The sequence below is a fragment of the Schistocerca nitens genome, chromosome 1 (assembly GCF_023898315.1).
Source record: "Schistocerca nitens isolate TAMUIC-IGC-003100 chromosome 1, iqSchNite1.1, whole genome shotgun sequence".
NCBI lineage: Eukaryota > Metazoa > Arthropoda > Insecta > Orthoptera > Acrididae > Schistocerca > Schistocerca nitens.
The window spans coordinates 865,429,572-865,456,916 of record NC_064614.1 but is presented as its reverse complement, the minus strand read 5'-3'; the positions used below and the strand labels follow the sequence as shown (position 1 = coordinate 865,456,916).

The following is a 27,345-nucleotide window of genomic DNA, read 5'->3' as shown; positions in this document are numbered from 1 at the left end:
ATTTCCAAGAAACTGCGTTGTAGAATGACACGCCCTATTTATATATTTATAAAAAAAATGGAAAATAGATCTTTAGGTTGTAAACGCCGAAGCCTTTGACTATTTTATATTTAACACACTTAGCAGAACTGTACTTAATAAATTGCATACGTTCAACGGGTTCGCTGCCTCCACAAATTTCACACAGCGACCGAACCAAAATCGAAACTATCACACAGTCTATTAACAGCTGACTGCTACACTTGCATGTCTACCAATAGCCAAGTACTAAAACGTCGGCATGCATTGTGAACTCTGGAGGGGGTCGCTTGGTGCACCGGTGGAGGCTTAGTTCTACGTCCGAATGACCTTCAATTCTTCTTAAAATGTATTCGTTTGAACGATGGACTTCATGTACACACTGATACGATTTTCTAAAACGTTTGCAAGGATCTCCAACAGCTGACATACTGCCATTATACTTTTTAAAACGACGTTCTTTTATAAGGTCTTTAAAATCCCGTATCCCAAATCCCCTACATACCCCTGTCTGGAACTAGTAGGCGCGTGGATATTCTTAAAGAGGTTGTTAGGTATTTGTAGTGAAAGTGTTTCTTATTGTATGTGAAAGTGAATTTTGTGGCTATGTAAGTGACATAAGTATCGATGACAAATACGCAAAGAAACTACTAACTACGTCCAAAATGGCACAGGACTCCGACGATATAAATTTAACTAATCAAGAACTGCAGGTGCTGTCGGAACTTGACAGGTAAACAACATGGCCACTATCATCTGTTTAGATGTTGTCTGCTAGATTCACATTGTATACATTCCATGAAGAAGATAATCTCATGACAATCACAGAATACTACGGTCTATCTCAGCGCCTGTTGAACGCCGCATTTTTGTGTGACCTACTTACCTTTAATAGTGTTTTCCCCATCGTCACATTTTCCTATCACTAATTTCAACTCAGCCTATCACACAGCTGCATTATGAGAAATAAACAGATGTTAATTTCCGTAACACTGTTTACACTCAAAGGGGACACAACATGTTGAATGTTTGTACTCATTCATATTACTCGCGCTGTGGGCTGATTGGAGATTTCATACAGGCTGTATTGATGACGAAAAAGAATTTTAATACGAGTTAATAAGGAAACAGCCCATGTAAATGGTTTGGGTCGTTTTATGAAGTTTGTGCTTATTGACAGATATAGCCTAGGTATAAAATGTTGTTTTGTGCCAGGATATTGACTCAGTTACTGCTGAAACTGTATCTACTGCCCATTCGTCATTGTTTATCAACACTTACCTTCAGTGATGAACTAGAGGTACAGTGATTTTCCTAATTAATGGCGTTCAGCTATGAGGTCGATGATGTTTATGTTGACAGTAAAAAATATTTCTCTTTGAGCCGCTGGAACCCAAGCCAGACTCTGTTATGGTACTTAATGCTGTTGTCAGGGCCAGTGCAGCTTGTTTTAGGGTTTAAAATTACATTTCATTAATGCATGTAACTTACACATAGCAGGGCGGTAAAACTGGAGAGACATTCTATGTAACAGGAGCATATTCGCAAATTCGTCCAGTCTTCATCGCACTTTCTTGCAGTGTAAATGACTTTCCTGACTAACAGTTATTTATTATTCTTAACTACAAATATATGCATGGGAAACAGACTCGACTTCCTCATTTGTTTTTAAATCAAATAAGTACTTGGCGACCTAATGTGTAATTGCACAGCTTTCGTAATATTTGAGGTTAAGGATCATATTACAAAATATTTTGTCATTAGTGTTCAAATGCAATAGAATGTGTGTGTGTGTGTGTGTGTGTGTGTGGAAAACAGTAACACACACACCTAGTGTGATGTACTTAGTTTTCGTTCTTTCTCTTCATTTGTTCTCCTAGTTTGATAAAGGCTGATATCTTTAAATTAACTGTCAGAAAAATTAATAGCCACTGGGGAACCAATGTGTCAGTTTGGTCTGTGTCACTGCCAGCAGGAGACTGTGACCACCCCTGGTGAAAAAAAGCCTGCGTTGTAATGTAAAAATTAGTACACCCTTCGAAGTGTTAAGTATTGGACATAATCATTATTTAAATACAATTACCTATTACAGTCGGCAGTTTGGGTTCTTGAAGTTAAACACGCCAGAACAAGCAAAGAAGAAAGAACTTGTTTTAAAGGTAAGTACAAAACTTGTAATAGCTAATTTTGGGTGTTTATACTTAGTGAAATTTACCTATTTTGTTATAATTGTGAATTTTGCAGGCCGTGAAATATTTAGAGAGAATGTTAGTTCAGGCCCAGAATCAGAAAGAACGTAGTAAACACATAGAGAAAGATGACACATTAATCCAGAAAGAGATAAATATTGATCCTAAAACGTACTGCAAATTGGGCCACTTTCATCTCTTGCTTGAAGATTATGCAAAAGGTAAGAAATATTAATACCTCATTGTATCGAAATATATTTATATTAGTACTTTAGGGAAATGGACCTTTTTTTTCATTTTATGCAGCCATGTCAGCATATCAGAAATTCTTCGGTCTTAAATCTGATTACTGGAAGGACGCAAATTTCTTGTACGGGCAAGGTCTGGTTTATTTCCACTTCAATGCATTCCAGTGGTGAGTACACAGTCTTATAAATAATTGGAAAAATATTATTTTGCTTAATTATAATTTTCCACCATTTATTTACTGCTTTGTTTACTTATTTCGGCTTTTTATGTTTAACGAATTTAGCTTTCCTTTTTCTCCCCGTTGTTAATATTTCATTTCGATGGTAAATTCGTCACAAAGCTAAGGTTCACCTACATGTATTGGAAACATCCCATGTATTGCTTAGGAGCGGAAATAGCTAAGTTTCAGCCCAAGTTCTTAAACCCATTTTCCTCTTCTCGATCTAGATTCATCGTTTTACAGAACTATACCCAATATGAGACTCCCGCTAGGAATTCAACTATCCAATGGTTAAGACGTTTGTCCTATAGTTTACGTACATTCTAGCATTCCCTCATAATGCTCGTGAAGTTTACATGTTTTCAGTAATTAATTCCCCTGCTTTCATTGTTGCAAAAATAAGTACGGTACACCATTCTTTTTATCTGATAATACGCAGGCAATTGATTTGAAAAAGTTTTCTGAACGATTGTGTCTGCAATACTTGTTACGAAGTGTTTTTCGAAAAAGAAGCGAGAAGTAGTAAGGATCCGCAAAACGGTGTTGTCTTTAAAATTTAAGGCTGGAATTACCAAAGCAAATTAAAATTATTGAAGAAGCTCGACCACCATGCATGCTATAGCTTTCGTCATCTCTACCCACTGATCTTTTACTTCCTAAATGTGAAGTTCCGAAGACGCAGCCACCAGACAGGTTGATGACCCTTTTCCGGTTGTTGGCACGTGCACCAAAACAGTGTGCTAAGCAGTTTCCCAGTGTATTCACAGATAGCGTTGGCCTCAGTTCGCTGCACCAAGCAAATACCTTGGGGAGTCAGCAGGTGGCGCGGTGGTGCTGTCCTGAAACGATAGGCGCTGCCTGTGCTTACTCCAAGATCCATAATGATATTATAGAGCAAATAAATAGAGAAAATGGATTATGGAAAAAATATAGAGAGTATGACACCTGTCAAAGTATACAAGTATTTCAGCTTTTTTTAGCTTGTCCTTCTTATTGTCACTGTACTGCCCTTTAAAGTTTACTCGAGTTATTGCTAATTTTTTATGCCAGGATAAGGTGTGTTAAAATTTTTAAACAGATTTTCCCTGTTAATGACAAGGAGTTCTGTGCATCTATCCTGCACGATTTATTTCAACGAACTACTGTACTATCGTTAATTTCTCATTGGAGGGAGAAAGGTCCACGTGAAGGAGTGTAACTAGGTTGCAAATTGATTCGAAGGAAGTAAGTTTCATGAAGAAGTTCCGTTTTGCAAGTGTTACGTGCTAGGAGCCAAACCACGCATGGCTCTGTCTGCGGCACTGCGACGTTGCCGTTCCGGCGGGGTCGTTCACACATCGGCGCAGACAGCAGAACACCAAAATAAACCGGTTGGAAGGGAACGGGATGGGAACTGGAGCCAAGGTCGGCCGAAAGCCTTCCTCTTCACTTTCGCTGCTTTCAATAGCCCGTTTTTGAGCGCTGTTTCGTGTCACAGTATATACAATACTTATTATTTCTGGAAACTATGTCTACTCTGTCTGCATTGGAGCAGACCTTCAGTAAAGCGATGTTCTGAACATCCCAATTCGGAGATAAAATCGCTTAGAAATTAATGTAGTGTGTGTGTGTGTGTGTGTGTGTGAGAGAGAGAGAGAGAGAGAGAGAGAGAGAGAGCGCCATGACATTTCTACTTTTAAGTAATAATTGCTTATCATTAACTTTGTCATTTCAGTAGTCACCAATTTTTTAAAGTGATTACGATGTTGAATTCGTAGATACTGTGATAAGCGATAGTTCCCCGACGTGTGCGGTCAGAGTATTTTTTCTGTAGTAACACTGTAATCCGTTCTCTGCGATCCTCTTCTATAATTTAAAGTGATTACCTCTGCAATTTCTATGCAGTACGTCAAACGAATAAGGAAAAAGTGTAATGATTTGTGAACAGCAGTGAGCTCTCTCTCGAGGTGTCAGTGTGTATCCTCCTGTCACGTAAATCTGTATGTTTTAACTGAGGCATTTCTGAGTGTACCGTTGTCTTGGGGATATTCAGTGTGCGAAAACTTTTTATTCAGCATTTCCCGTTTATTAAAATACGTAGATCGATACTAGATTGCTTCCGTATAAATAACAAAAACAAATTGTTGTCATTGCAGCGAGAAATTCACTGTCTCTCTTCAGTCTTGTTATTGTCTGATTACAAGACTATAGAACAACCATTGAAAATTGTCATCCAATAAGCATCTGTGTATACGATCGAGCGACTTAAAGTGGAACGATCACGTAAGATTGTTCATGGGAAAGGCAGATGCCAGACTGAGATTCATTGAAAGAATACGTCCACGTATGTGTTATGATTTTGGGTTACCGGTGGCACTGTCTCCAATGGAAACGGATCATTTTTTGTTCTTATTACATCACTTAGGTCAGTGTCATAATGGAAAGAGTGAATACCTTGAAATGGCATTGGGCTAAGCATGTCGCTCGAAGGAAAAATAGCATAGTCATGTCGCTCAAAGGAAAAATAGCAGATGGTGAAAAAAGTACTAGATTTGAGCCCAATTTACTAAAAAAGACCAAAGGGAACACCACCGGACAGATGGGACAGAGACTTACAAAAACAGCCAGACTGAACTAGCAATGAGGAGCTCAAGATCGGCAGAAATGGAAGAACCTGCTGCGATCCTATGCTGCACGCCGATTCAAAGACGCCACATGACCAAGTGACCGAAATGAATGACAATAATGATGATGCTGATATCACATACAACACAACATGCACTTTGTAAACACTGAAAGGTTCAGTCCACTCTTATTTAGTGAGCTAATGGGCCTCTCTAGCAGGTTCTTTTTCACAAGCCCTTGGCTGTACGGTAACACTGTGCATAATGTGTATTTGGATCACTATATTCGCCGTCAGCATATTCCCTAGAAGCATTCACGCGAGTAATGTGGAAAGGTGGTATCATCGTATCAGTATTATTTTTTAAAATCCTTTCTTCGTTCATCGTTGCGCGCATTGTGTTCGCCTTTAATTGGCTGCGCCTTCACTAAAGCTTAATTCATAAATATCAGATGCTCTATGCTTTTTTCCAGACATATTTATTACGAAAAGCAAATGAAAAACTTATATTCGTTGTAAATTTCATGGAAATGTGCAGTATATCTGTAAAAATATACACAGAATACGCTTTTACGATCAATTCTAGCGTGTTGTTGCAGAGCATGGAGGCTTTATCAAGTAGCCATGGCAGCAGAAATCGAGCGAATCCAGAGATGGGCTATCTATGGGATCGTGCCAGGTCGGTATAGTCTCTACGAAAATGTAACAGATGGTAACTTACACGTCATGCACTGGAAGAAAGACGACGTTCTCGAAAAACCTATTAGATATTTCCTATTCCAGGGAGATGGTGCCACATCTCTTGTAGGGATAATGAGAAAAAAAAGAGATTGTGGCGCGCACACGTGCTCATACGAGCATATAGTCCTTTTTTGATGCTCGGTACACGGGTGTGACAGAATAGAAAATCGCTAATATTAGTAAGAGGTACCCTTCGTGATGCGCTGTACAGTGGCTTTCTGAGTATACAGGGTATAACTAAATTTCCTGTACAGACTGTGAGCACATATTACCTGTACCAAAACAAGAAAAAATGTCAAGTAACCATATGCCCTAAAATGTGTACCGTAAGAGCTATTATGAGTGCTTGTTCATCTTCGCTACTGTGGAACAACTCTCTTCTGTTGAACATCGGTACTGTTGAACATATTTCATCTATTGAACAAGTGCTCATAGCTCGTAAGGTGTGCACTTTAGAACCATGTTTACTAGACTATTTTTTCTTGTTTTGATGTATGAAACATGCCCTCAAAGTCTGTAAAGGGGTTTAGTTATACAATATATATTTAGATATAGAAGTATAAAGCTTGAACATATATATTTGCTATAACATTTTACATTATAAATTACTTTATTGTAAAGCTAATGGATTGAAAACCATTTTTGGACATATACGTACTATTTGCGAAACTCGAGTTCTCGTGATGGCTTCTGGATTCATATATCTGATGTCCGCCTGTTTTTGCGTGTGATTTTCCCAACACTTAGACATTTAAAGTGCACACAACTGTTTTTGTCCTTGTTTATTTGTCGTCAGACATGTTAAGTGTTGCCAACGTGTGAGTTCGTTCTTGTCTTTTATCTCAGTAAATTCTAATGTATATGTCGTTGGGCGCGTGTTTTTTTTATCTTATCTGTGCCGGTGTTTGCTTTAATGTGTGAAAGAGGGAAGTGTGTGCAGCGGCGTTTAATCCGTTTATACCTATGTTCTCCCTCCCCCTCCCCCCCCCCTCCCATGAACTATGGATCTTGTCGGTGGGAAGGCTTGTGTGCCGCAGCGATACAGAACAGATAGCCGTACCGTAGGTGCAACCGCAACGGAAGGGTAAGTGTTGAGGGGCCAGACAAACGTGTGGTTCCTGAAGAGCGGCAGCAGCCTTTTCGGTAGTTGCAAACGGTCTGCATGATTGACTAATCTGGGCTTGTAACACTAACCAAAATGGCCTTGCTGTGCTGGTACTGCGAACGGCTGTAAGCAAGGGGAAACTGCAGCCGTAATTGTTCTGGAGGGCATGCAGCTTTGCTGCATGGTTAAATGATGATGGCATCCTCTTGGGTAAAATATTCCGGAGGTAAAATAGTCCTCCATTCGGATCTCCGGGCGGGGACTACTCAGGAGGACGTCGTTATCAAGAGAAACAAAACTGGCGTTTTACGGATCGCAGCTTGGAATGTCAGATCCGTTAATCGGGCAGGTAGGTTAGAAAATTTAAAAAGGGAAATGGATAGGTTAAAGTTGGATTAGTGGGAATTAGTGAAGTTTGGTGGCAGGAGGAACAAGACTTCTGATCAGGTGAATACAGGGTTATAAATATAAAATCAAATAAGAGTAATCCAGGAGTTGGTTAAATAATGAATAAAAAAATAGGAACGCGGATAAGCTACTACCAACAGCATAATGAACGCATTATTGTAGCCAAGATAGACACGAAGCCCACAAGTGTACAAGTAGTACAAGTTTATATGCCAACTAGCTTCGCAGATGATGAAAAGATTGATGAAATGTATAATGCGATATAAAAAATTGTTCAGATAGTTAAAGGAGGTGAAAACTTAATAGTCATGGCGGCTGGAATTCGATAGTAGGAAAAGGAAGAGAAGGAAAAGTAGTAGTTGAAGATGGACTGGGAGTAAAGAATGAAAGAGGAAACCGCCTGGTAGAATTTTGCACAGAGCATAACGAAATCATAGCTAACACTTATTTTAAGAATCATGAAAGAAATTTGTATACGTGGGAGGGTTCTGGAGACACTGGAAAGTTTCAGATAGGTTATATAATGGTAAGACAGGGATTTAGGAACCAGGTTTTAAATTGAAGGAGATGGGACCTGGATAATCTGAAAGAACCAGAGGCTGTAGAGAGTTTCAGAGAGAGCATTAGGGAACGGTTGACAAGAACAGGGGAAAGAAATACAGTAGAAGAAGAGTGGGTAGTTTTGAGAGATGAAATAGTCAAGGCAGCAGAGGTTCAAGTAGGTAAAAAGACGAGGGATAGTAGAAATCCTTGGGTAATAGAAGATATATTGAATTTAATTGATGAAAGAAGAAAATATAAAAATGCAGTAAATGAAGCAGGCGAAAATCAATACAAACGTCTCAAAAATGAGATCGGCAGGTAGTGCAAAATGGCTAAGCAGGGATGGCTAGAGGACTAATGCAAGGATGTAGAGGCATGTATCACTAGGGGTAAGATAGATATCGCCTACAGGAAAATTGAAGAGACCTTTCAAGAAACTAGATCCACCTGTATGAATATCAAGAATTCAGATGGAAAACCACTTCTAACCAAAGAAGGGAAATCAGAAAGGTGGAAGGAGTATATAGAGGGTCTATACAAGGGCGATGTACTTGAGGGCAGTGTTATGGAAATGGAAGAGGACGTAGATTAGATGAAATGGGAGATATGATATTGCGTGAAGAATTTGACAGAGCACTCAAAGACCTAAGTGGAAAAAAGGTCCCGGGAGTAGACAACATTCCATTAGAAGTACTGATAGCCTTGGATGAACCAGCTATGACAAAACTCTACCATTTGGCGAGCAAGCTGTGTGGGACAGGCGAAATACCCTCAGACTTCAACTAGAATATAATAATTTCAATTCCAAATAAAGCAGTTGTTGACAGGTGTGAAAATTACCGAACAATCAGTTTAATAAGCCATTGTTGCAAAATAGTAACACGAATTCTTTATAAACGAATGGAAAAACTAGTAGAAGCCTACCTCGGGGAAGATCAGTTTGGATGTCGTAGAAATGTGGGAACACGCGAGGCAATACTGACCACACGACTTATCTTAGAAGATAGACCAAGCAAAAACAAACCTACGTTTCTAGCATTTGTAGACTTAGAAAAAGCTTTTGACAATGTTGACTGGAATACACTCTTTCAAATTCTGAATGTGGCAGGGGTAAAATACAGGGAACGAAAAGCTATTTACAATTTGTACAGAAAGCAGATGGCAGTTACAAGAGTCAGGGGACATGAAAGGGAAGCAGTGGTTGGGAAGAGAGTGAGACAAGGTTGTAACCTATGCCCAATGTTATTCAATCTGTGTGCTGAGCAAGCAGTAAAGGAAACAAAAGAAAATTTTGGAGTAGGTATTAAAATCCATGGAGATGAAATAAAAATTTTGAGGTGTGCCGACGACATTGTAATTCTGTTAGAGACAGCAAAGGACCTTGAAGAGCAGTTGAGCAGAGTGGACAGTGTCTTGAAAGGAGGATAAGATCAACATCATCAAAAGAAAAATGAGGATAGTGGAATGTAGTCGAATTAAATCGGGTAATGCTGAGGGAATTAGATTAGGAAATGAGATGCTTAAAGTACACTCCTGGAAATTGAAATAAGAACACCGTGAATTCATTGTCCCAGGAAGGGGAAACTTTATTGACACATTCCTGGGGTCAGATACATCACATGATCACACTGACAGAACCACAGGCACATAGACACAGGCAACAGAGCATGCACAATGTCGGCACTAGTACAGTGTATATCCACCTTTCGCAGCAATGCAGGCTGCTATTCTCCCATGGAGACGAGCGTAGAGATGCTGGATGTAGTCCTGTGGAACGGCTTGCCATGCCATTTCCACCTGGCGCCTCAGTTGGACCAGCGTTCGTGCTGGACGTGCAGACCGCGTGAGACGACGCTTCATCCAGTCCCAAATATGCTCAATGGGGGACAGATACGGAGATCTTGCTGGCCAGGGTAGTTGACTTACACCTTCTAGAGCACGTTGGGTGGCACGGGATACATGCGGACGTGCATTCTCCTGTTGGAACAGCAAGTTCCCTTGCCGGTCTAGGAATGGTAGAACGATGGGTTCGATGACGGTTTGGATGTACCGTGCACTATTCAGTGTCCCCTCGACGATCACCAGTGGTGTACGGCCAGTGTAGGAGATCGCTCCCCACACCATGATGCCGGGTGTTGGCCCTGTGTGCCTCGGTCGTATGCTGTCCTGATTGTGGCGCTCACCTGCACGGCGCCAAACATGCATACGACCATCATTGGCACCAAGGCAGAAGCGACTCTCATCGCTGAAGACGACACGTCTCCATTCGTCCCTCCATTCACGCCTGTCGCGACACCACTGGAGGCGGGCTGCACGATGTTGGGGCGTGAGCGGAAGACGGCCTAACGGTGTGCGGGACCGTAGCCCAGCTTCATGGAGACGGTTGCGAATGGTCCTCGCCGATACCCCAGGAGCAACAGTGTTCCTAATTTGCTGGGAAGTGGCGGTGCGGTCCCCTACGGCACTGCGTAGGATCCTACGGTCTTGGCGTGCATCCGTGCGTCGCTGCGGTCCGGTCCCAGGTCGACGGGCACGTGCACCTTCCGCCGACCACTGGCGACAACATCGATGTACTGTGGAGACCTCACGCCCCACGTGTTGAGCAATTCGGCGGTACGTCCACCCGGCCTCCCGCATGCCCACTATACGCCCTCGCTCAAAGTCCGTCAACTGCACATACGGTTCACGTCCACGCTGTCGCGGCATGCTACCAGTGTTAAAGACTGCGATGGAGCTCCGTATGCCACGGCAAACTGGCTGACACTGACGGCGGCGGTGCACAAATGCTGCGCAGCTAGCGCCATTCGACGGCCAACACCGCGGTTCCTGGTGTGTCCGCTGTGCCGTGCGTGTGATCATTGCTTGTACAGCCCTCTCGCAGTGTCCGGAGCAAGTATGGTGGGTCTGACACACCGGTGTCAATGTGTTCTTTTTTCCATTTCCAGGAGTGTAGTAAATGAGTTCTGCTATTTGTGGAACAAAATAACTGATGATGGTAGAAATAGAGAGTATATAAAATGTAGACTGGCAATGGCAAGGAAAGCGTTTCTGAAGAAGAGAAATTTGTTAACTCCGAGTATAGATTTCAGTGTCAGGAAGTCGTTTCTGAAAGTATTTGTATGGAGTGTAGCCATGTATGGAAGTGAAACGTGGACGATAAATAGTTTAGACAAGAAGAGAATAGAAGCTTTCGAAATGTGGTGCTACAGAAGAATACTGAAGTTTTAATGGGTAGATCACGTAACTAATGAGGAGGTACTGAATACAATTGGTGAGAAGAGGAATTTGTGGTACAACTTGACAAGAGGAAGGGATCGTTTGGTGGGACTCGTTCAGAGGCATCAAGGGATCACCAATTTAGTATTGGAGGGAAGCGTGGAGGGTAAAAATCGTAAAGGGAGACCAAGAGAGGAATACACTAGGCAGATTCAGAAGGATGTAGGTAGCAGTAGTTATTCAGAGATGAAGAGGCTTGCACAGGATGGAGTAGCATGGAGAGCTGCATCAAACAAGTCCAAGACCACAACTACAACAGGTATGTTCTGACTATATACTTAAGCACCATTTGTTTAATGGTGTATGTCCGCATATACAGCCAAGTTGGTTTAATTTTTGTGTGTTTTCGTAAAGTACATGGTATTTGGCGAATATTTGAGCACGTGCACTAGGGAACACATCTGGTATAACTGAACAAATTAAGCAGTGACGTATATGATTATATTCCTGAACATTAAGGTTTCACAAGTTCATAATCTCTTCGGGACGGCCCCCCTGCGGGTTCGGGGGTTAGAATAGGCCCGCGATATTCCTGCCTGTCGTAAGAGGCGACTAAAGGGAGTCTCAAATGTTTCGGCCTTATGTGATGGTCCCCTCTCGGATTTGACCTCCATCTTTCTAAATTATTCCGAAGAGCGAGCCAATTGGGGAAGGGGGCCTTACATAGTGCACTGTATCCGTCGTGCATTGAGACCTTTAGCCGGCTTTTTCGTCGTTGCAATGGTGTCCCGCTCGTTTTCCATCTCTTGGGCGAGGATACGTCTCTGGGTGCGATTACCACGCTGCACTCTGCAGTGTTGCTTTTAACTGCGACGACGACCTTGGACATTTTTGCACCTAAGATCCAGCACGGTAGCCAGTCCGTTGTGGTGGGGCCGCCATGTACCCTGTTGGTTGTAGCCCCCTGACAACACAGGGATCGCTCTACTGATGCCTGCGCCGTTAACTCCCCAAGTATGCCAAGGAGTAGATGCCCATCCCCCTGGGGCATGAGGACTCCCGGCAATGGCCATCCTGCCAGGTGGCTATTGCTGCGGCTGGGTGGCGCCCGTGGGGAGGGCCCTTGGTCGGAGTAGGTGGCATCAGGGCGGATGACCCGCAATGAAGCGTGGTACATCATCTCTCGCTGGCGGCCAGCCACCAGCAGTCTCTAAGCGTTCGAGGGCTCATTTTAAAGCTAACGTTTATGACCCCAAATCGTTCCCATCTCTGGCCACACCATGGGAGGAACGAAAGGCAATGAATGACAGTGACGTGTATTCGCCCAGGTATCTCGTCTGTACCAGAGCTGATGGTGACTCGTTTCTATCCGTGAAGCCTCAGTTCTTTGTAGAGCATTTAGAGGACAAGTTTGGGGAGGTGGAGGGCTTGTCCAAAATGCGCTCTGGGTCAGTTTTGATAAAAACGGCATCCTCTGCCCAGTCACGCAGGTTACTTGCTTGTGACAAGTTGGGGGATGTTAACGTTACCATCACCCCACATAAGAGTTTAAATATGGTCCAGGGTATTATTTTCCATCGGGACCTACTTTTGCAGTCTGATGACGAGCTGCGCGCCAATTTAGAGCGCCGAGGTGTACATTTCGTCCGGCGCGTTCATCGGGGTCCGAGGGACAATCAGGTAGCTACCGGTGCCTTCATCTTGGCCTTCGAAGGTGATACATTACCAGAGAAGGTCAAGGTGATGGTCTACCGATGTGACGTCAAACCCTATGTCCCTCCCCAATGAGGTGCTTTAAGTGCTGGAAGTTCGGTCACATGTCCTCTCGCTGTACTTCTAGCCTCACATGTCGAGATTGTGGACGCCCATCTCATCCCGATACTCCATGTGCTCCGCCTCCCGTCTGTGTCAACTGTGAAGAGCCTCATTCCCCTTGCTCGCCGGACTGCAGTATCTTACAGAAAGAACGCAAAATCATTGAATATAAGACCCTGGACCGACTGACCTACACTGAGGCTAAGCGGAAATTTGAACGGCTACATCCCGTGCGCATGATGTCATCTTATGCCTCCACTGTCACTCCTGCTCCAGCTCCTTCAGCTGCAAGACATACAGTCAGCTCTCAGAGTCAGAGGACCTCACCTGCCCCCTTGACGATGGGGGCCCCTTCTCTCGCTGTTGCTCCCACACCATCTACCTCGGGAGCAGCACCCACTAAACCACTGGGGACACCAGTCCCCACTTCTAAGCCGGAGAAGCGTAAGTCTTCTTCAGCTTCTCTCGCTCGGAAGGGATCCCTTGGGTCCCTCCCTTCCCAGGTTCCTACCAGCGGAACAGCAGACACCAACTAGTGGCTGAAGAAGCCACAGGTCGCTGGTCGACGGGCTTCGCGATCCTCTTCGGTCCCGGAGACTGACTCCAATAAGCCCTCTCAACAACGGCAACCAAAGGAACAGCGAGAGAAAACGACTTTGAAGACCCGTAAGACCAAGACACCTGCGGTGGCACCTACTCCACCGCTACGTAAAAGCTTTGCGTCTGAGGATGAGGTGGAGATCCTTGCGTCCGCTGAGGACCTCGATCTCGCCGGTCCCTCAGACGCAATGGATAGCACTTGCACAGGTGCTCCATCGGAGGCAGCAGGTGACCCAGCGGCGTAATCTGCCTTCCCAGTCCCGTCACGCCTTTCTCCGCCATGGACAATACTATCCTCCAGTGGAACTGCAGCAGTTTCTTCCACCATCTAGCTGAGCTCCGCCAACTTATCAGCCTTCACCCTTTCTTCTGCATTGCTCTCCAGGAAACTTGGTTTCCAGCAATGCGAACCCCCGCCCTCCGTGGCTATCGGGGTTATTATAAGAACCGAGCAGCTTATGAAAGGGTGTCAGGTGGCGTCTGCATATATGTCCTTCACACTCTGCACAGCGAGTCTGTCCCTCTCCAGACACCTTTAGAGGCTGTCGCTGTTCGGGTGTGGACGCCACAGGCTGTTACCGTCTGCAGTCTTTACCTTCCACCGGATGGTGATGTCTCGCAGCATGTCCTGGCTGCGCTGATAGCCCAATTGCCGCCACCTTTCTTGCTATTGGGCGACTTCAGCGCCCATAACCCTCTGTGGGGTGGGTCAGTGGCAACAGGTCGAGGCGCCACCGTTGAGCATTTATTGTCGCAGCTCGATCTCTCGATTTTAAATGATGGTGCCTTCACACACTTCAGTGTGGCGCATGGCACATACTCCGCCATTGACCTTTCAATCTGTAGCCCTAGCCTCTTACCGTCTGTCCAATGGAGTGTGCATGACGACCTGTGTGGTAGTGACCACTTTCCGATCTTTCTGTCACTACCACAGCGTCACTCTTCTGGGCGTCCTAGCAGATGGGCTATGAATCAGGCTGACTGGGACTTGTTCTCCTCCACTGCCGCTATTGAGCCTCTCTCTAATGATGACATTGATGCGGTGGTTCAATCGGTCACCACCGGCATCGTTACTACCGCCGAATCTGCCATTCCCCGTTCCTCTGGGTCCCCTCGGCGGCGGACTGTGCCTTGGTGGTCGCCTGAGATCGCTGCAGCGATTAAAGATCGCCGGCGGGCGCTACAGCGTCACAAGCGACATCCCTGCATTGAACACCTCATCACCTTCAAACGGCTGCGTGCGCGGGCCCGCCGCCTTACCCGCCAAAGCAAGCAGGAGTGCTGGGAGCGGTATGTATCCTCCATGTCTCTCCATTGCAGGTCTGGGCCAAGATCCGACGCCTCTATGGCTATCGGACCCCTGTCAGCGTCCCTGCGCTCTCACTGAATGGAGCAGTTTGAACAGACTCCGACGAAATTGCCAACAGCTTGGCAGAGCATTTTGCTCTTAGTTCCGCTTCTTCCAATTACCCACTGGCCTTCCGCTCCATTAAAGAGCGGATGGAACGTCGGAGCCGTTTCGCACCCACCACCCAGAATCTTACAATGCTCCATTCAGTGAGTGGGAATTTCACAGTGCCCTAGCCGCTTGCCCTGATACCACTCCTGGGCCAGATGGCATCCACTGTCAGATGCTGAAACACCTTTCAGTGGACTGCCAGCGGCGCCTCCTCGATCTTTACAACCGTCTTTGGGTCGAGGGGGAGTTACCGTCGCAATGGCGGGAAAGCATTGTCATCCCCGTTTTGAAACCTGGAAAGAGCCCTCTGGAGGTGGACAGCTACCCTTCCATTAGCCTCACCAACGTTCTTTGCAAGTTGCTTGAACGGATGGTGAGCCGGCGCTTGAATTGGGTACTGGAGTCTCGGGGCCTTCTGGCTCCGTCTCAGGGTGGGTTCCGTAAAGGCCGCTCCGCCACCGACAATCTGGTGAGCCTGGAGTCGGCCATCCGTACTGCCTTTGCCCGCCGTCAGCACCTGGTCGCTGTCTTTTTCGACATGCGGAAGGCGTACGATACGACATGGCGTCATCACATCCTTTCTACGATTCATGGATGGGGTCTTCGGGGTCCTCTGCCGCTTTTTATCCGCAATTTTCTGTCGTGTCGTACCTTCCGCGTGCAAGTCGCGGCCTCATATAGTTCCTCCCACGTCCAGGAGAACGGTGTGCCACAGGGTTCTGTTTTAAGCGTCTGCCTGTTTTTAATAGCCATTAACGCGCTCGCTGCGGCCGTGGGCAATTCTGTCTCCGCTTCCCTGTATGCTGACGACTTCTGCCTTTACTATAGCTCTATTGGCATTGCAGTTGCTGAACATCAGCTACAGGGCGCAATCCGCAAGGCGCAGTCTAGGGCTGTAGCGCGTGGTTTTCAGTTTTCGCCTGCCAAGACCCGCGTTATGCATTTCTGCCGGCGCCGAACGGTCCATCCTGCGCCGCGGCTTTATCTTGACGGCGAACTTCTTGCTGTGGTGGAGAACCACAGGTTTTTGGGTGTACTTTTTGATGCCCGGTTGACTTGGCTGCCTCATATTCGGCAGCTTAAACAGGCGTGTTGGCGGCATCTCAATGCTCTGCGATGCTTGAGCCACACCAGCTGGGGCGCCGACCGATCTACCTTGTTACGGCTTTACCAGACGTTAATCCAGTCCCGTCTGGGTTATGGGAGCCTGGCTTATGGCTCCGCTTCCCCATCTGCGTTGCGGGTACTGGACCCAATACGACACAGCGGGATACGACTTGCCACTGGTGCCTTCCGCACCAGCCCTGTGGACAGCGTACTAGTGGAGGCAGGTGTCCCTCCCCTGCGGTTACGGCGCCAACGTTTGCTGGCCGCTTATGCTGCCCATGTTTTTAGCTTGCCTGGGCATCCAAACTATCGTCTCCTGTTCCCGCAATCGGTCGTCCATCTGCCAGAACGTCGGCCCCGGTCTGGTTGTACGATCGCGGTCCGCGTCAAAGAGCTTCTCTCCGGGCTTAGGGCTTTCACTGTTCCACCTCCTTTCCGGGCCACTTTGCGTACTCCCCCATGGTGTGTTCCTCGCCCTTGCCTTCGGCTCGACTTGCCACTGGGCCCGAAGGACTCCGTCCCTCCAGAGGCCTTCCGCCGCCGCTTTTATTCCATCCTGGCCACGTATCAGGGCTCTGGCATTGTTTACACTGACGGTTCGATGGTTGCTGGTCGTGTCGGGTATGCGCTAACTCTAGGGGACCATTCCGAACAACGTTCCTTGCAGGATGGCTGCAGCGTTTACACTGCTGAGCTGGTTGCCATCTTTCGTGCCCTAGAGTATATCCGCTCCAGCTCAGGTGAGTCCTTCGTTATCTGTAGCGATTCCCTGAGCGGTTTACGAGCTCTCGACCAGTGTTTCCCTCGTTCTCGTCTGGTGATGGCTATCCATGAGTCCCTGCATACTCTTGCCCGTTGCGGCCGCTCTGTGGTCTTTGTGTGGACCCCCGGTCATGTCGGTATCCTGGGCAATGAACGTGTTGACCGCCTGGCCAAACAGGCCACCAGTGAACCCACTCTAGACATTGGCCTTCCGGAGACTGATTTGAGGGCGGTCTTACGCCGCAAAGTTATCTCGCTCTGGGACGCTGAATGGCGCGGTCTGACCACCCGTAACGAACTCCGTACCGTCAAGGAGACGACGACTGTGTGGCACTCCTCCTTGCGCGTCTCTCGCAAGGAGTCTGTCGTCATATGCCGACTGCGCATTGGGCACACACGGATGACCCACGGCCACTTATTGCGCCGTGAGGACCCACCTCTATGTCGCTGCGGCTCCATTTTATCTGTGGTCCACATTTTCTTGGAGTGTCCGCTTTTAGCTGTGCTCAGGCAGACGTTCGCACTGCCTGACACGCTCCCTGCCCTTTTAACTGATGACCCTGCTATGGCTGACTTAGTTTTAAGTTTTATTCGGGCAGGGGGTTTTTATCATTTAATCTGAGTGTTTCTGTTTTTAGTGTTGATTCTGGCTTTTGGCCTCCGATTTTAAACTGAATTTTTTAATGTGTTCTCGGTGGTTGGCTTTTCCTTTTTTTTCTCTATGGTCGGCCAACCACCGTCACACTCTGTGTGATTTTAATTTGTTTTGTCTGATCTCTGTCGGCGTATTTCTTGTCCCGTGTCGTCTGACGTCTTTCCTGCTGTTCATTTTTATTCTCTTTGGTTGGTTTTAATTTTTTGGACAAAGGGACCGATGACCGTTGCAGTCTGGTCCCTTTAATTCCACAAACCAACCAACCAACCAATCTTCGGGACGGTATATCATTGAAAAATACCTTCATTTGGTGAAGCAGTTTTCTGTTTTGTTTATTTATGTGTTTTTCGAAGTAAGAAGGGTTGCATTACGTCACGCACTATTTTTAATATGACTGTCTTCCTACTTGAATCGCTCACTTGACGACATTCATTGCGCCACTGCGGAAGCAAATTCATTTTTCCCAGTGAGGCCTTCATGTGACGTCACTAACGCGTGACCTTCTCGCGCTATGATAATGTGTTGGAAGGCGTCCAGTCAGGGGCTCCGGCTCGAGGATCCCCGCTGGCCTTGCTCCGTGGTCAGTGGCCTGTTAGTATTTGCTTTGCTTGGCACACGCAGAGCACACCATCTAATCCGCGCGGTGCAAGAGGAGATAGCCAACAGGGAGACGAAACATCACATTTGCATGTACGGGGTAGCTGTATGGAAAGTAAATACGTACTTTGTCGAGACCATAGAAAAAGAATTTGATAGAGAAACGGAGATTAAGATATTTTCTACTATGAGACCGATAGTTGCGGAGACGCGCGACCCGAAATAGTTCTCTGAAGATTTGGAGTGATCGCAGCACAATGAAGCAATTAATAAATGGCTTCAATTGTTGAACAATCCCTTTCCGATCTACGGAATGAGGTGAAAAACGGTTAATGGCAATTTGCACTTGACTTGACGGAACCTAACATCGAAACGATGGAACACTGCGTTTCAAATGGCGGCATTGACACGAGCAGTCAACTGAACGGGACATCAACGTCACCGTCGACGCTGGTAGCGGGACTATGACGTCGTCTGCTAGCCGTGGAAGTTAACTTATCCTCGCCACGCTCACTCACATTATACCATTCGATGTCATGCTTCTTCTTCATTTTATTGTTTGCTTTGTTTACATGACACTTCGACACAGGTTCCACAACGACTTGTATATCGTTTCCTGGTTCAAATGGCTCTGAGCACTATGGGACTCAACTGCTGTGGTCATAAGTCCCCTAGAACTTAGAACTACTTAAACCTAACTAACCTAAGGACAGCACACAACACCCAGCCATCACGAGGCAGAGAAAATCCCTGACCCCGCCGGGAATCGAACCCGGGAACCCGGGCGTGGGAAGCGAGAACGCTACCGTACGACCACGAGATGCGGGCATCGTTTCCTGGAGTGTTATTCTACAAAAGAAGCAAGAGATCTGAAAGTGAAAACTGATAAAGTTTTCCAGTATTCGGACAAAGAAAAACCCAATACTGCACATAAATAACTTAAAATGATGAAAAAGTCAGCTCTATTGAGGAAGAGAAATAAAGGCGTCTTGGCGTTACTTGGCATTTAGAAAAAAAAAAGAAACACAGTAAGATAGAAAGGCTCTAACGTTTTGCTTTCTAAAAATTGTTTGACACTTTTGTATGTATGTATTTGTTTTCTTTATCAAACATATATCGATGTTTGGAAATACGTAGGCAACACTTTTCCTATTGTTTCACTTTTCAACAGTTTACCATAAAAACTTAGTCTAGAACGTCCATTACGTAGCTTGCTGCACTCAAGAGCCAAAGAAACTGGTACACATGCCTAATACCATGTAGGGCTACCGCGAGCACACAGAAATGCGGGAACACGACTTGGCATGAACTCGACTAATGTCAGTAGTAGTGCTAGAGGGAACTGACACTACGAATACTACAGGGCTGTCGATAAATCCGTAAGAGTACGAGTGGATGGGGATCTCTTCTGAAGCATGCCAGATATCCTCAGTAATGTTCATGGCGGGGGATTTGGTGGCCAGCGGAAGTGTTTAAACTTAGTAGCAATTCTGGACGTGTGGGGTGTCGCTTTGTCCTGCTGGAATCGCCCAAGTCAGTCGTAATGCACAATGGACATGAATGGATGCATGTGATTAGGCAGTTGCTTACGTACGTGTCACCTGTCAGAGTCGTATCTAAACGTATCAGTTGCTCACGCCCCACACCATTAGAGCCTCCACCAGTTTGCTCTGCTGATTTGCTGGGTCCATGGATTCACGAGGTTGTCTCCATACCCGTAAACGTCCATCCGCTCGATAAAATTTGAAACGAGACTCGTCTGATCAGGCAACATGTTTCCAGTCATCAACAGTCCATTGTCGGTGTTGACGGGCCCAGGTGAGGCGTAAGCTTTGTGTCGTGCAATCACCTAGCGTACACGAGTGGGCCACCTACTCCGAAAGCCTACATCGATAATGTTTCATTGAATGGTTCACACACTGACACTTGTTGACGGGTCAGCATTGAAATCTGCAGTAGTTTGCGGAATGGTCGCACTTCTGTCACGTTGAACGATTCTCTTCAATCGTCGTTGGTCCCGTTCTTGCAGGATCTTTTTCCGGCCGCAGCGATGTTGAAGATTTGATGTTTTACCGGTATGCTGCTAATCACGGTACACTCGTGAAATGGTCGTACGAAAAAATCCCTACCTCACCGCTACCTGGGTGATGCTGTGTCCCTTCGCGCGTGTGTCGACTATAACACAACGTTCAAACTCACCTAAATCTTGATAACCTGCCATTGTAGCAGCCGTAACCGATCTAACAACTGCGCCAGACACTTGTGTTATGTAGGCGTTGCCGATCGCAGCGCCGTATTCTACCTGTTTACATGTGTCTGTATTGGAATACCAGTTTCTTTGACGCTTCAGTGTAGTTTCCTTACTCTAGTAAATTAATCATATTTCTTTTATAATTTTCACTGTTCGATATTGAGGTAAGAGGAGTGATAGTGCGTTGACGGGAGCATCGGTTTTGTGTTCCATTTACAACTTTCACCAATTCGGGATAACAGTGTCCGTCTACTTTTCATAGATTTGAACATGGCTGGTTGACAACTGAAACAGGTTATCTAAATGCAACTTTGTATTGCGGTCAAGATAGGTAAATTTATAGTGAATTATCTACTTTTTCATTTAATGTGAATTGATGGCACAGCTGTCAGTGGCGAACCGACAGACTTCCACGTTCGTCCGAAAGATATTGTTGAGGGACGGACAGTATTTTATCATCGGTATTTCACAACCGAGAGAAGGAGAAACAGCTCATATGCATTGGTTTCCACACTATAAGCCAACCTTGTGGGCTCGTCGCAGCTCTAACGGAAGATTTGCGTGACGATGTTCCCCTTCTTGTAGTCCGGATGTCGCAAGTTTTGTACAGGCGCTCAGTTGCATCTTTTCCTTCTCCATCCGTACTCCAGCAACACGAGCTGATTGCTGAGGACATATTTCATTACAGACATCTCGTTAGTGTTGTCAGAACATTGACACGTCGCACAGCAGTATCGAAAGAGGAAGAAACCCCATGTTCACTTGGGCAACATTTGCTTTCCCTAAATCGCTCCAGGCAAATTCCGAGATGATTGCTTTGAAAGGACACGTTCGATTTCCTTTCCCATCCGTGATATAGCCCGAGCTTGTGCGCCGTCTCCAATGACCTCGATGTCGACGGGACTTCAAACCCAATCTTTTCTCCCTCTTTTTTAAAAATCATCAGATATACCGCCTTGTTATAAGATGCTAGCTCTTGGTGTGTATATTGGTATTTACAAATCGTATGAAAACACAACTAGTGATCTTCTTGAATCTCTTGAACACTGTATGGTGTCTGAGAAATGAGTAGTTTATGTGTAGTTCTGTATGTTTTTGTTTCTTGTACGTGGAGATCTCATCCAGTTCCAGTTAGGACTCGTAGACGCCATGCTTAAAACATTCGCTAGTAGCAATGAAGTGGTCATGACGTTCAATTGCTTGCCGTGAGTGCACATACTTTGAAAAAAAAAAACTAAAAACGGGAAGGAACATTTTAATAAAATATTCCCATAAAATATTCCAGTAAAATATCGAATATACTACTGAAGCACTTTCTCATAATCTAGCACCTTTGTGTATTACAGGAAATTTGCTATAAAAAAACTATGTATAAGTGTCTTTTATAATGTACAGGATAGCATTCGAAATCATTTTATATCCTTTTTTGGGCATATATACTCTTTCTATTATATGTTTAAAATCCCGATCGTTTCGGTTGCACATGCTAGAACATTCAATAAAACATGAGTGACGAAAAGTTAAATGTAAGTGAACAGTGCAAGCAGTTGGGCAGATAAAACTAAATTTAAAGCGTAAAAACGTTGACGTAAAACCGAGCCACCTGTCTGGCATTATCCCCAGCATCCGAGGAATCTTGACTGAGCTCGTTGCTGAAAAGGAGGACACTGGCAGATGTTTTGAACAGTCTGTTCCTAATCACGCTCGCCTAACGTGTTTACCCGAGTGAAACACCTCCGTCTTCGATGTGATGACTGCAGCAACTTAGCAAGCTGAAAAATTTTCACGCTGCCGTGTTCTTTTTTTGTGAACAGCAAATTATTAGATTGGTTTTTACTTAGTTGAATTATTGCTTATCTATTTTCAGACTGTGAGACTAATGTACTCAGATGGAGGGCCGCCCTGGGACGGGTCTGTAAAGGACAATTTTTAAAGTTTTTCTTGAATGTTTCGAAAACCGCGGCTCCTAGCGAAATGTTTCCCAGTACAAAATCAGACTACATTAAATTTCCTGCAACAAAGTCCGGATTCATTTTTTCCTCTATGGCTAATACTTTCTTCGTTGCGAACGATGGAAAAGTCGTAGGTTATTAAGAATAGTGTTTTAATAGTATAAAATTTATGTTTCTTGTTAAGTGAAGTGGGTTAAGAACAAATATTAAGTATCTGTATCATATCTAAGTGCATTTGAACTGTATTAAGGGATAAATTGTGAGCTGTGTGTGTAACAACGTGGAAAGTCGAGGGTGGAGGTTAGAAGCGTGAAGGAAGTTAGGTCGCCGGATTGTGGTCATGCACTTAGCTTTATAGGCCCAATCTGAAAAGGAAGAGCAGGGAAGCAATTCCTCATTCCTGTGGGTAGGAAGGGGGCGTTTAGTTTCTACACAATGTGTTAACACTATGTTGAATGCAGATATGAGCTGCTAGTAATACAAACGAAAGGAAAGCATATGGACAGATTCTATGTCAATGTCTACCTCTATTCTACGCTGCTAGAGGGGAGATCTATTTTTAATCATCCTGTACGGCACTTATATAATTCCTCTCGGAAAGGCGACTTCCTCCACCATGAACACTGTCGCTTTTCAGTTTCCCCAGAATTTCCTGTCCAGTTCTCTTATGTGTGTGGAAAAAAATAACTTCACACAGGTTGTATATTACATAGCGGAGTTATTTTAATTTTATTAAGTGAGTACTTATTTACAGTTGTTAAGTGGGCTTTTATGTAAAAGATGTTTTTATAAACAGTGACTGAGAAGTGCTTATTTTGTAAGAGTGATATTGTATGTGACCTCTGTAGTGTGGGTGGGAAAGGGATTGGATTGGTAAAAGGGGCATATTGCTGCTATATGTCGCTGACAGCGTTTTAAAACTATGTGACCGTGTTGTAGTCACATGATAGTGGATTAATGAATGACCAGAACGTTACTGCACTTCTCTCATCATTAATTTTGTTATTGGTAGACTACATAAGTCTCTTCCTTTGAGGAATTGCTGGTACTTGGAAGAGCTGGCTGTACTGAGTGGAGCCACTGACCACATGTCCACAATATATCTAACAAAGTAGACGTCAATATGTCTGATGGAATAGGACTGATCATGTTTAAATCTAGGACAATATTTTGATGTAATGCATTGTTTGACATCTGTTGAAATATCTGAAATTGCATAACACCTAGGTGAATTACTTCTATTATATAGGGAGCCAATTTAAGACTGTGGGCCTCTTCAGATGCTGGGAAGCTGAGGCTGGAATGATGCACTGGATACCGTCAAGCTGCAAAAAGTATTCCAGCCATTGGTAGTGGAGGCAATGAAATCGACATTGTTGAATACATGTTGACAGAATGTTGGACTTAAGGGCATGCTCTTCAGTGTGGCAGATTTTTGACAGCTGCACCTGTTTAGCTTTTAACTCTGTTACCAACTGCTAATAAATACTCAGTAAACTGAAAATAATTACACTATATAAACACGAGCTCAGTGAAGTTATGTTGTCTACTTACATGAGAGAACTGTATAAGGAATGCTGAGGAGGTATAATCTGTAAACAGAAAAGTGAGCTGAAGTGGTGGGGGAAGTTGCCGTTCTTGGAATAACGATACAACTGCCGTACACGGCGACTAACAATCTATTTACCCCCTATTATTGTAGAACAGTGTGCTGAGATTTACACAGATTCTGTCCATACACGTTTCTTGGGTTAGTATTATTAGTAAATAATATCGGTATTACATGTAGTTTTGCCCGCATCTCGTGGTCGTGCGGTAGCGTTCTCGCTTCCCACGCCCAGGTTCCCGGGTTCGATTCCCGGCGCGGTCAGGGATTTTCTCTGCCTCGTGATGGCTGGGTGTTGTGTGCTGTCCTTAGGTTAGTTAGGTTTAAGTAGTTCTAAGTTCTAGGGGACTGATGACCATAGATGTTAAGTCCCATAGTGCTCAGAGCCATTTTGAACATGTAGTTTTTAAGCACTTTGTGGATAATATACACTCCCGGGCATGTCTGCACACTGCGTTGCCAGTGATTCGTAAGGCGAGCTGTGGGAGGTTCGGTGTAAGTTTGTGAAAAACCTTGTGGTTGCTTTTCGTGACTTAGTGCGGTAGAGAGAATAAGTAATTGCTTACTCTTTATTTTGAGGATTCCCTCATGCTTCTACACTCGAAACCCACCTAGCCACCGTATTACACCCCCAGATCATGATTATCCATCAAAACCACTCTATTAAACGTTCATATGTTTAATATTTGTTCTTAACCCACTTCATTTAACTGTAAACAGAAATATTACACCATTGAAAAGGTGCTTTTAATAATTTGCAATTTTCCATCCCCTGCAACGCGGAAATTATTAGTCCTAGAGAAAAAAAATGAATAGGACTTTTTAGGGCATTTAATGTCTAAGTTGGTAGTGGGAAACATTTTTCTTAGAAGCCGTGGTTTTCGAGTTATTAAAGAAAAACAAAAAAGCTGACCTTTAAATGCCCCACTGCCCCACCCCTTCACACTCACGCCCACTGAACAGGATTTTTAATATGTTATTCATTACACTCCCTCCTGCCACTGTAGAAAAATTTTGCAACTGCATAAATCTCCCTGCCCCCCCCCTCCCCCACCCCCTTGATTTTCCTTCGTTGACTGGACTACCCTAGAGGGGGCTACACTGTGTATTGATGCGACTTTTCGGATACCCTGTATTGCAATGTGTGTGATCATCTGGTCTGAATTTGTTGTCACATACTTCGACAATGATGAATTACCTGTTACCTCACTTGTCAAGAAAATGACCTTGTCGTCCGGGAGTGTTGCTTTTTTTAAAATTTTTTTTTTTACTTTAGAATTCGCTACAAACAGCAACAAGATGTACTTGAGTGTATTTCTTGTCGATAACTGCTCGTAAGTGACTGAAGATATAATCATAAAAGGCTTCGAAATCTGCTGCAAATAAAGCAGCCAATAAACGCAGCTGAGTGGAAAATCACTATGGAATGGACGAATAAACAGACATACACTTGTAAGTCTTATTCGTTAATACTGATCCACTGTGCTTCCACATAGTATTTTTTTTTTAAGATTATGAATAAAGAGCTTGCCTATGAGTCATAAACTGGTTATCATTTCATGCCTTTTCCTAGTGTGGATCGAAAAATACGTCATTTAACCATAGATCCATAAAAATGCACACACATTCAGAAAACTGACATCTGTTGCATCTAGTGTATGGCGACATTTAATTAGAAGCTGAAGAAGGTCGTTCTGCTTAAAACACATAACAGTTGGTCAGTTACCGATATTTAAAAGAGAGTTGTCATAGCGTATTAAGTAGCTGTACGCTTTATGGTGTAGCGAAGATGATTTAAACAGCTTTTGTTCATTGCAATCTACGGATCGATTTCTAAGACACAGAAAAACGAGCAAAACATTACTTTAAGGTTTGCGCATGGAGAAAATGCTTAGATGCCAGTTATGAGATGTCCTTCTAAAAGGAAATGTAAACAGTTTTATTTGTAGCTGCGAACAGTAGTGAATCTATAAACACTTGCCTATGACTTGGAAACATTGAAAGACCGGAATTGTCAGACTGCGATGTACAACTTCACGTCACTCATCATCAACGCGTTTTACTTTCTTAGTAAGAAATCCAGGTTTTATTTTCAGTGCAGTTTAAAGCAGAACGGCTATGTAAATCGGTTATGGGAAAGGCAAATATCGTATTGAGATGTACTGAAAAGTATCTTAAGGGGCTCCGGAACGCCCTATACTTGCAATGTTAAAATAACGCTTATAAATTACATCTTTCCTCACAAAGTATTTGAGGTAGGAAGTTGAACTTTTTACAGATTATTTATTGGAATATGGGCTACAACTTAACACAGGGATTTTACAAAATTTGAGTTCAGTTATTAAAGATGATTTTTTTTCAATTGTAATGAAAATTCACAACATTTTTTTTGCAATTTTTTATTTATATATTCAAAAATATACAGTTTTTTGGAAAAAGGCTGTGTTACATTATGCAGAAGGTACTGTGTAACATTTACTGAAAGTTTGAAACAAATATGTTTGGAAGATCCTTAGAAAACATGTAATTAGTATGAGAAAATAAAAGTTTTGGGAATAAAGCGACAAAGATTGGATTAACTTTTTAGTGCATTCCAGGTCCATAGGATGGATTATCTTCATCCTCTGCAAACTCCTCCTCCAGCTTCCTCTTGTTCCTCCTCCTGTTTACTCTTGCTTGTATTTCTAGACTCTTTACAGCCCTGTCTGCAGCCCGAAGGCGTTCCTTGTCTAAAGCAAGCATCGCTCGTACCATGTTAGAACCTATCTTCATTCCCATATTTCTAAATACCTTGCACGTTACAATGTTGCCATCATTGAAAGTCGCAACAGCATCATACACACCAAAGTGAAGTGTTTCTATTCCAACAAATACAGTATTGGGGATTCTCGACCATATAACACTATTTATACTTTCATTGGGGTTTTGAGTTTTTCCGTGAATACACTTTTTCAACAGTTCAGGTGCTGCTAAGTCTCTGAAAATAGGTTTTATCACCTCCATTATTGCATGAGGCAGACTATGCTTATGAGTGTACACTTCACCAGTTAGCAATCCTTTGTTATATTTACACCAACTGTCTTCTTCTTTGGGACACAAGCTATGTTGGGGATTTTCATCGGTTGAAGAAGTATGAAAAAAAGAGCCCAAACAGCCTTCTTCATTTCGTCGACACTTTGTGTATTTTGCCTAATAGCCATTCCATAATAGTTATGTATTTTGTCAATTACACTGTCAGTTAACCTTCCCT

General features: G+C 44.2%; 2 protein-coding genes across 2 annotated transcripts in view; one reads left to right on the top strand and one right to left on the bottom strand.

Annotated features, from left to right (window-relative positions):
* The window catches only part of LOC126263562 (FUN14 domain-containing protein 1), a 76,011-nt gene extending 75,705 nt beyond the window's left edge, over positions 1-306 (bottom strand). Inside the window, exon 1 of the mRNA XM_049960655.1 lies at positions 151-306. The gene's annotated coding sequence lies outside the window, so the exon portion shown is untranslated. The remainder of the gene's footprint in view (positions 1-150) is intronic.
* Positions 307-560: 254 nt separating this feature from the next.
* The window catches only part of LOC126263553 (histone demethylase UTY), a 371,377-nt gene continuing 344,592 nt past the window's right edge, over positions 561-27,345 (top strand). The window contains exons 1-4 of the mRNA XM_049960649.1: positions 561-751; positions 2,111-2,177; positions 2,263-2,428; positions 2,514-2,622. Coding sequence (XP_049816606.1) covers positions 684-751; positions 2,111-2,177; positions 2,263-2,428; positions 2,514-2,622 — 410 coding nt within the window. The 5' untranslated portion in view covers positions 561-683. The remainder of the gene's footprint in view (positions 752-2,110; positions 2,178-2,262; positions 2,429-2,513; positions 2,623-27,345) is intronic.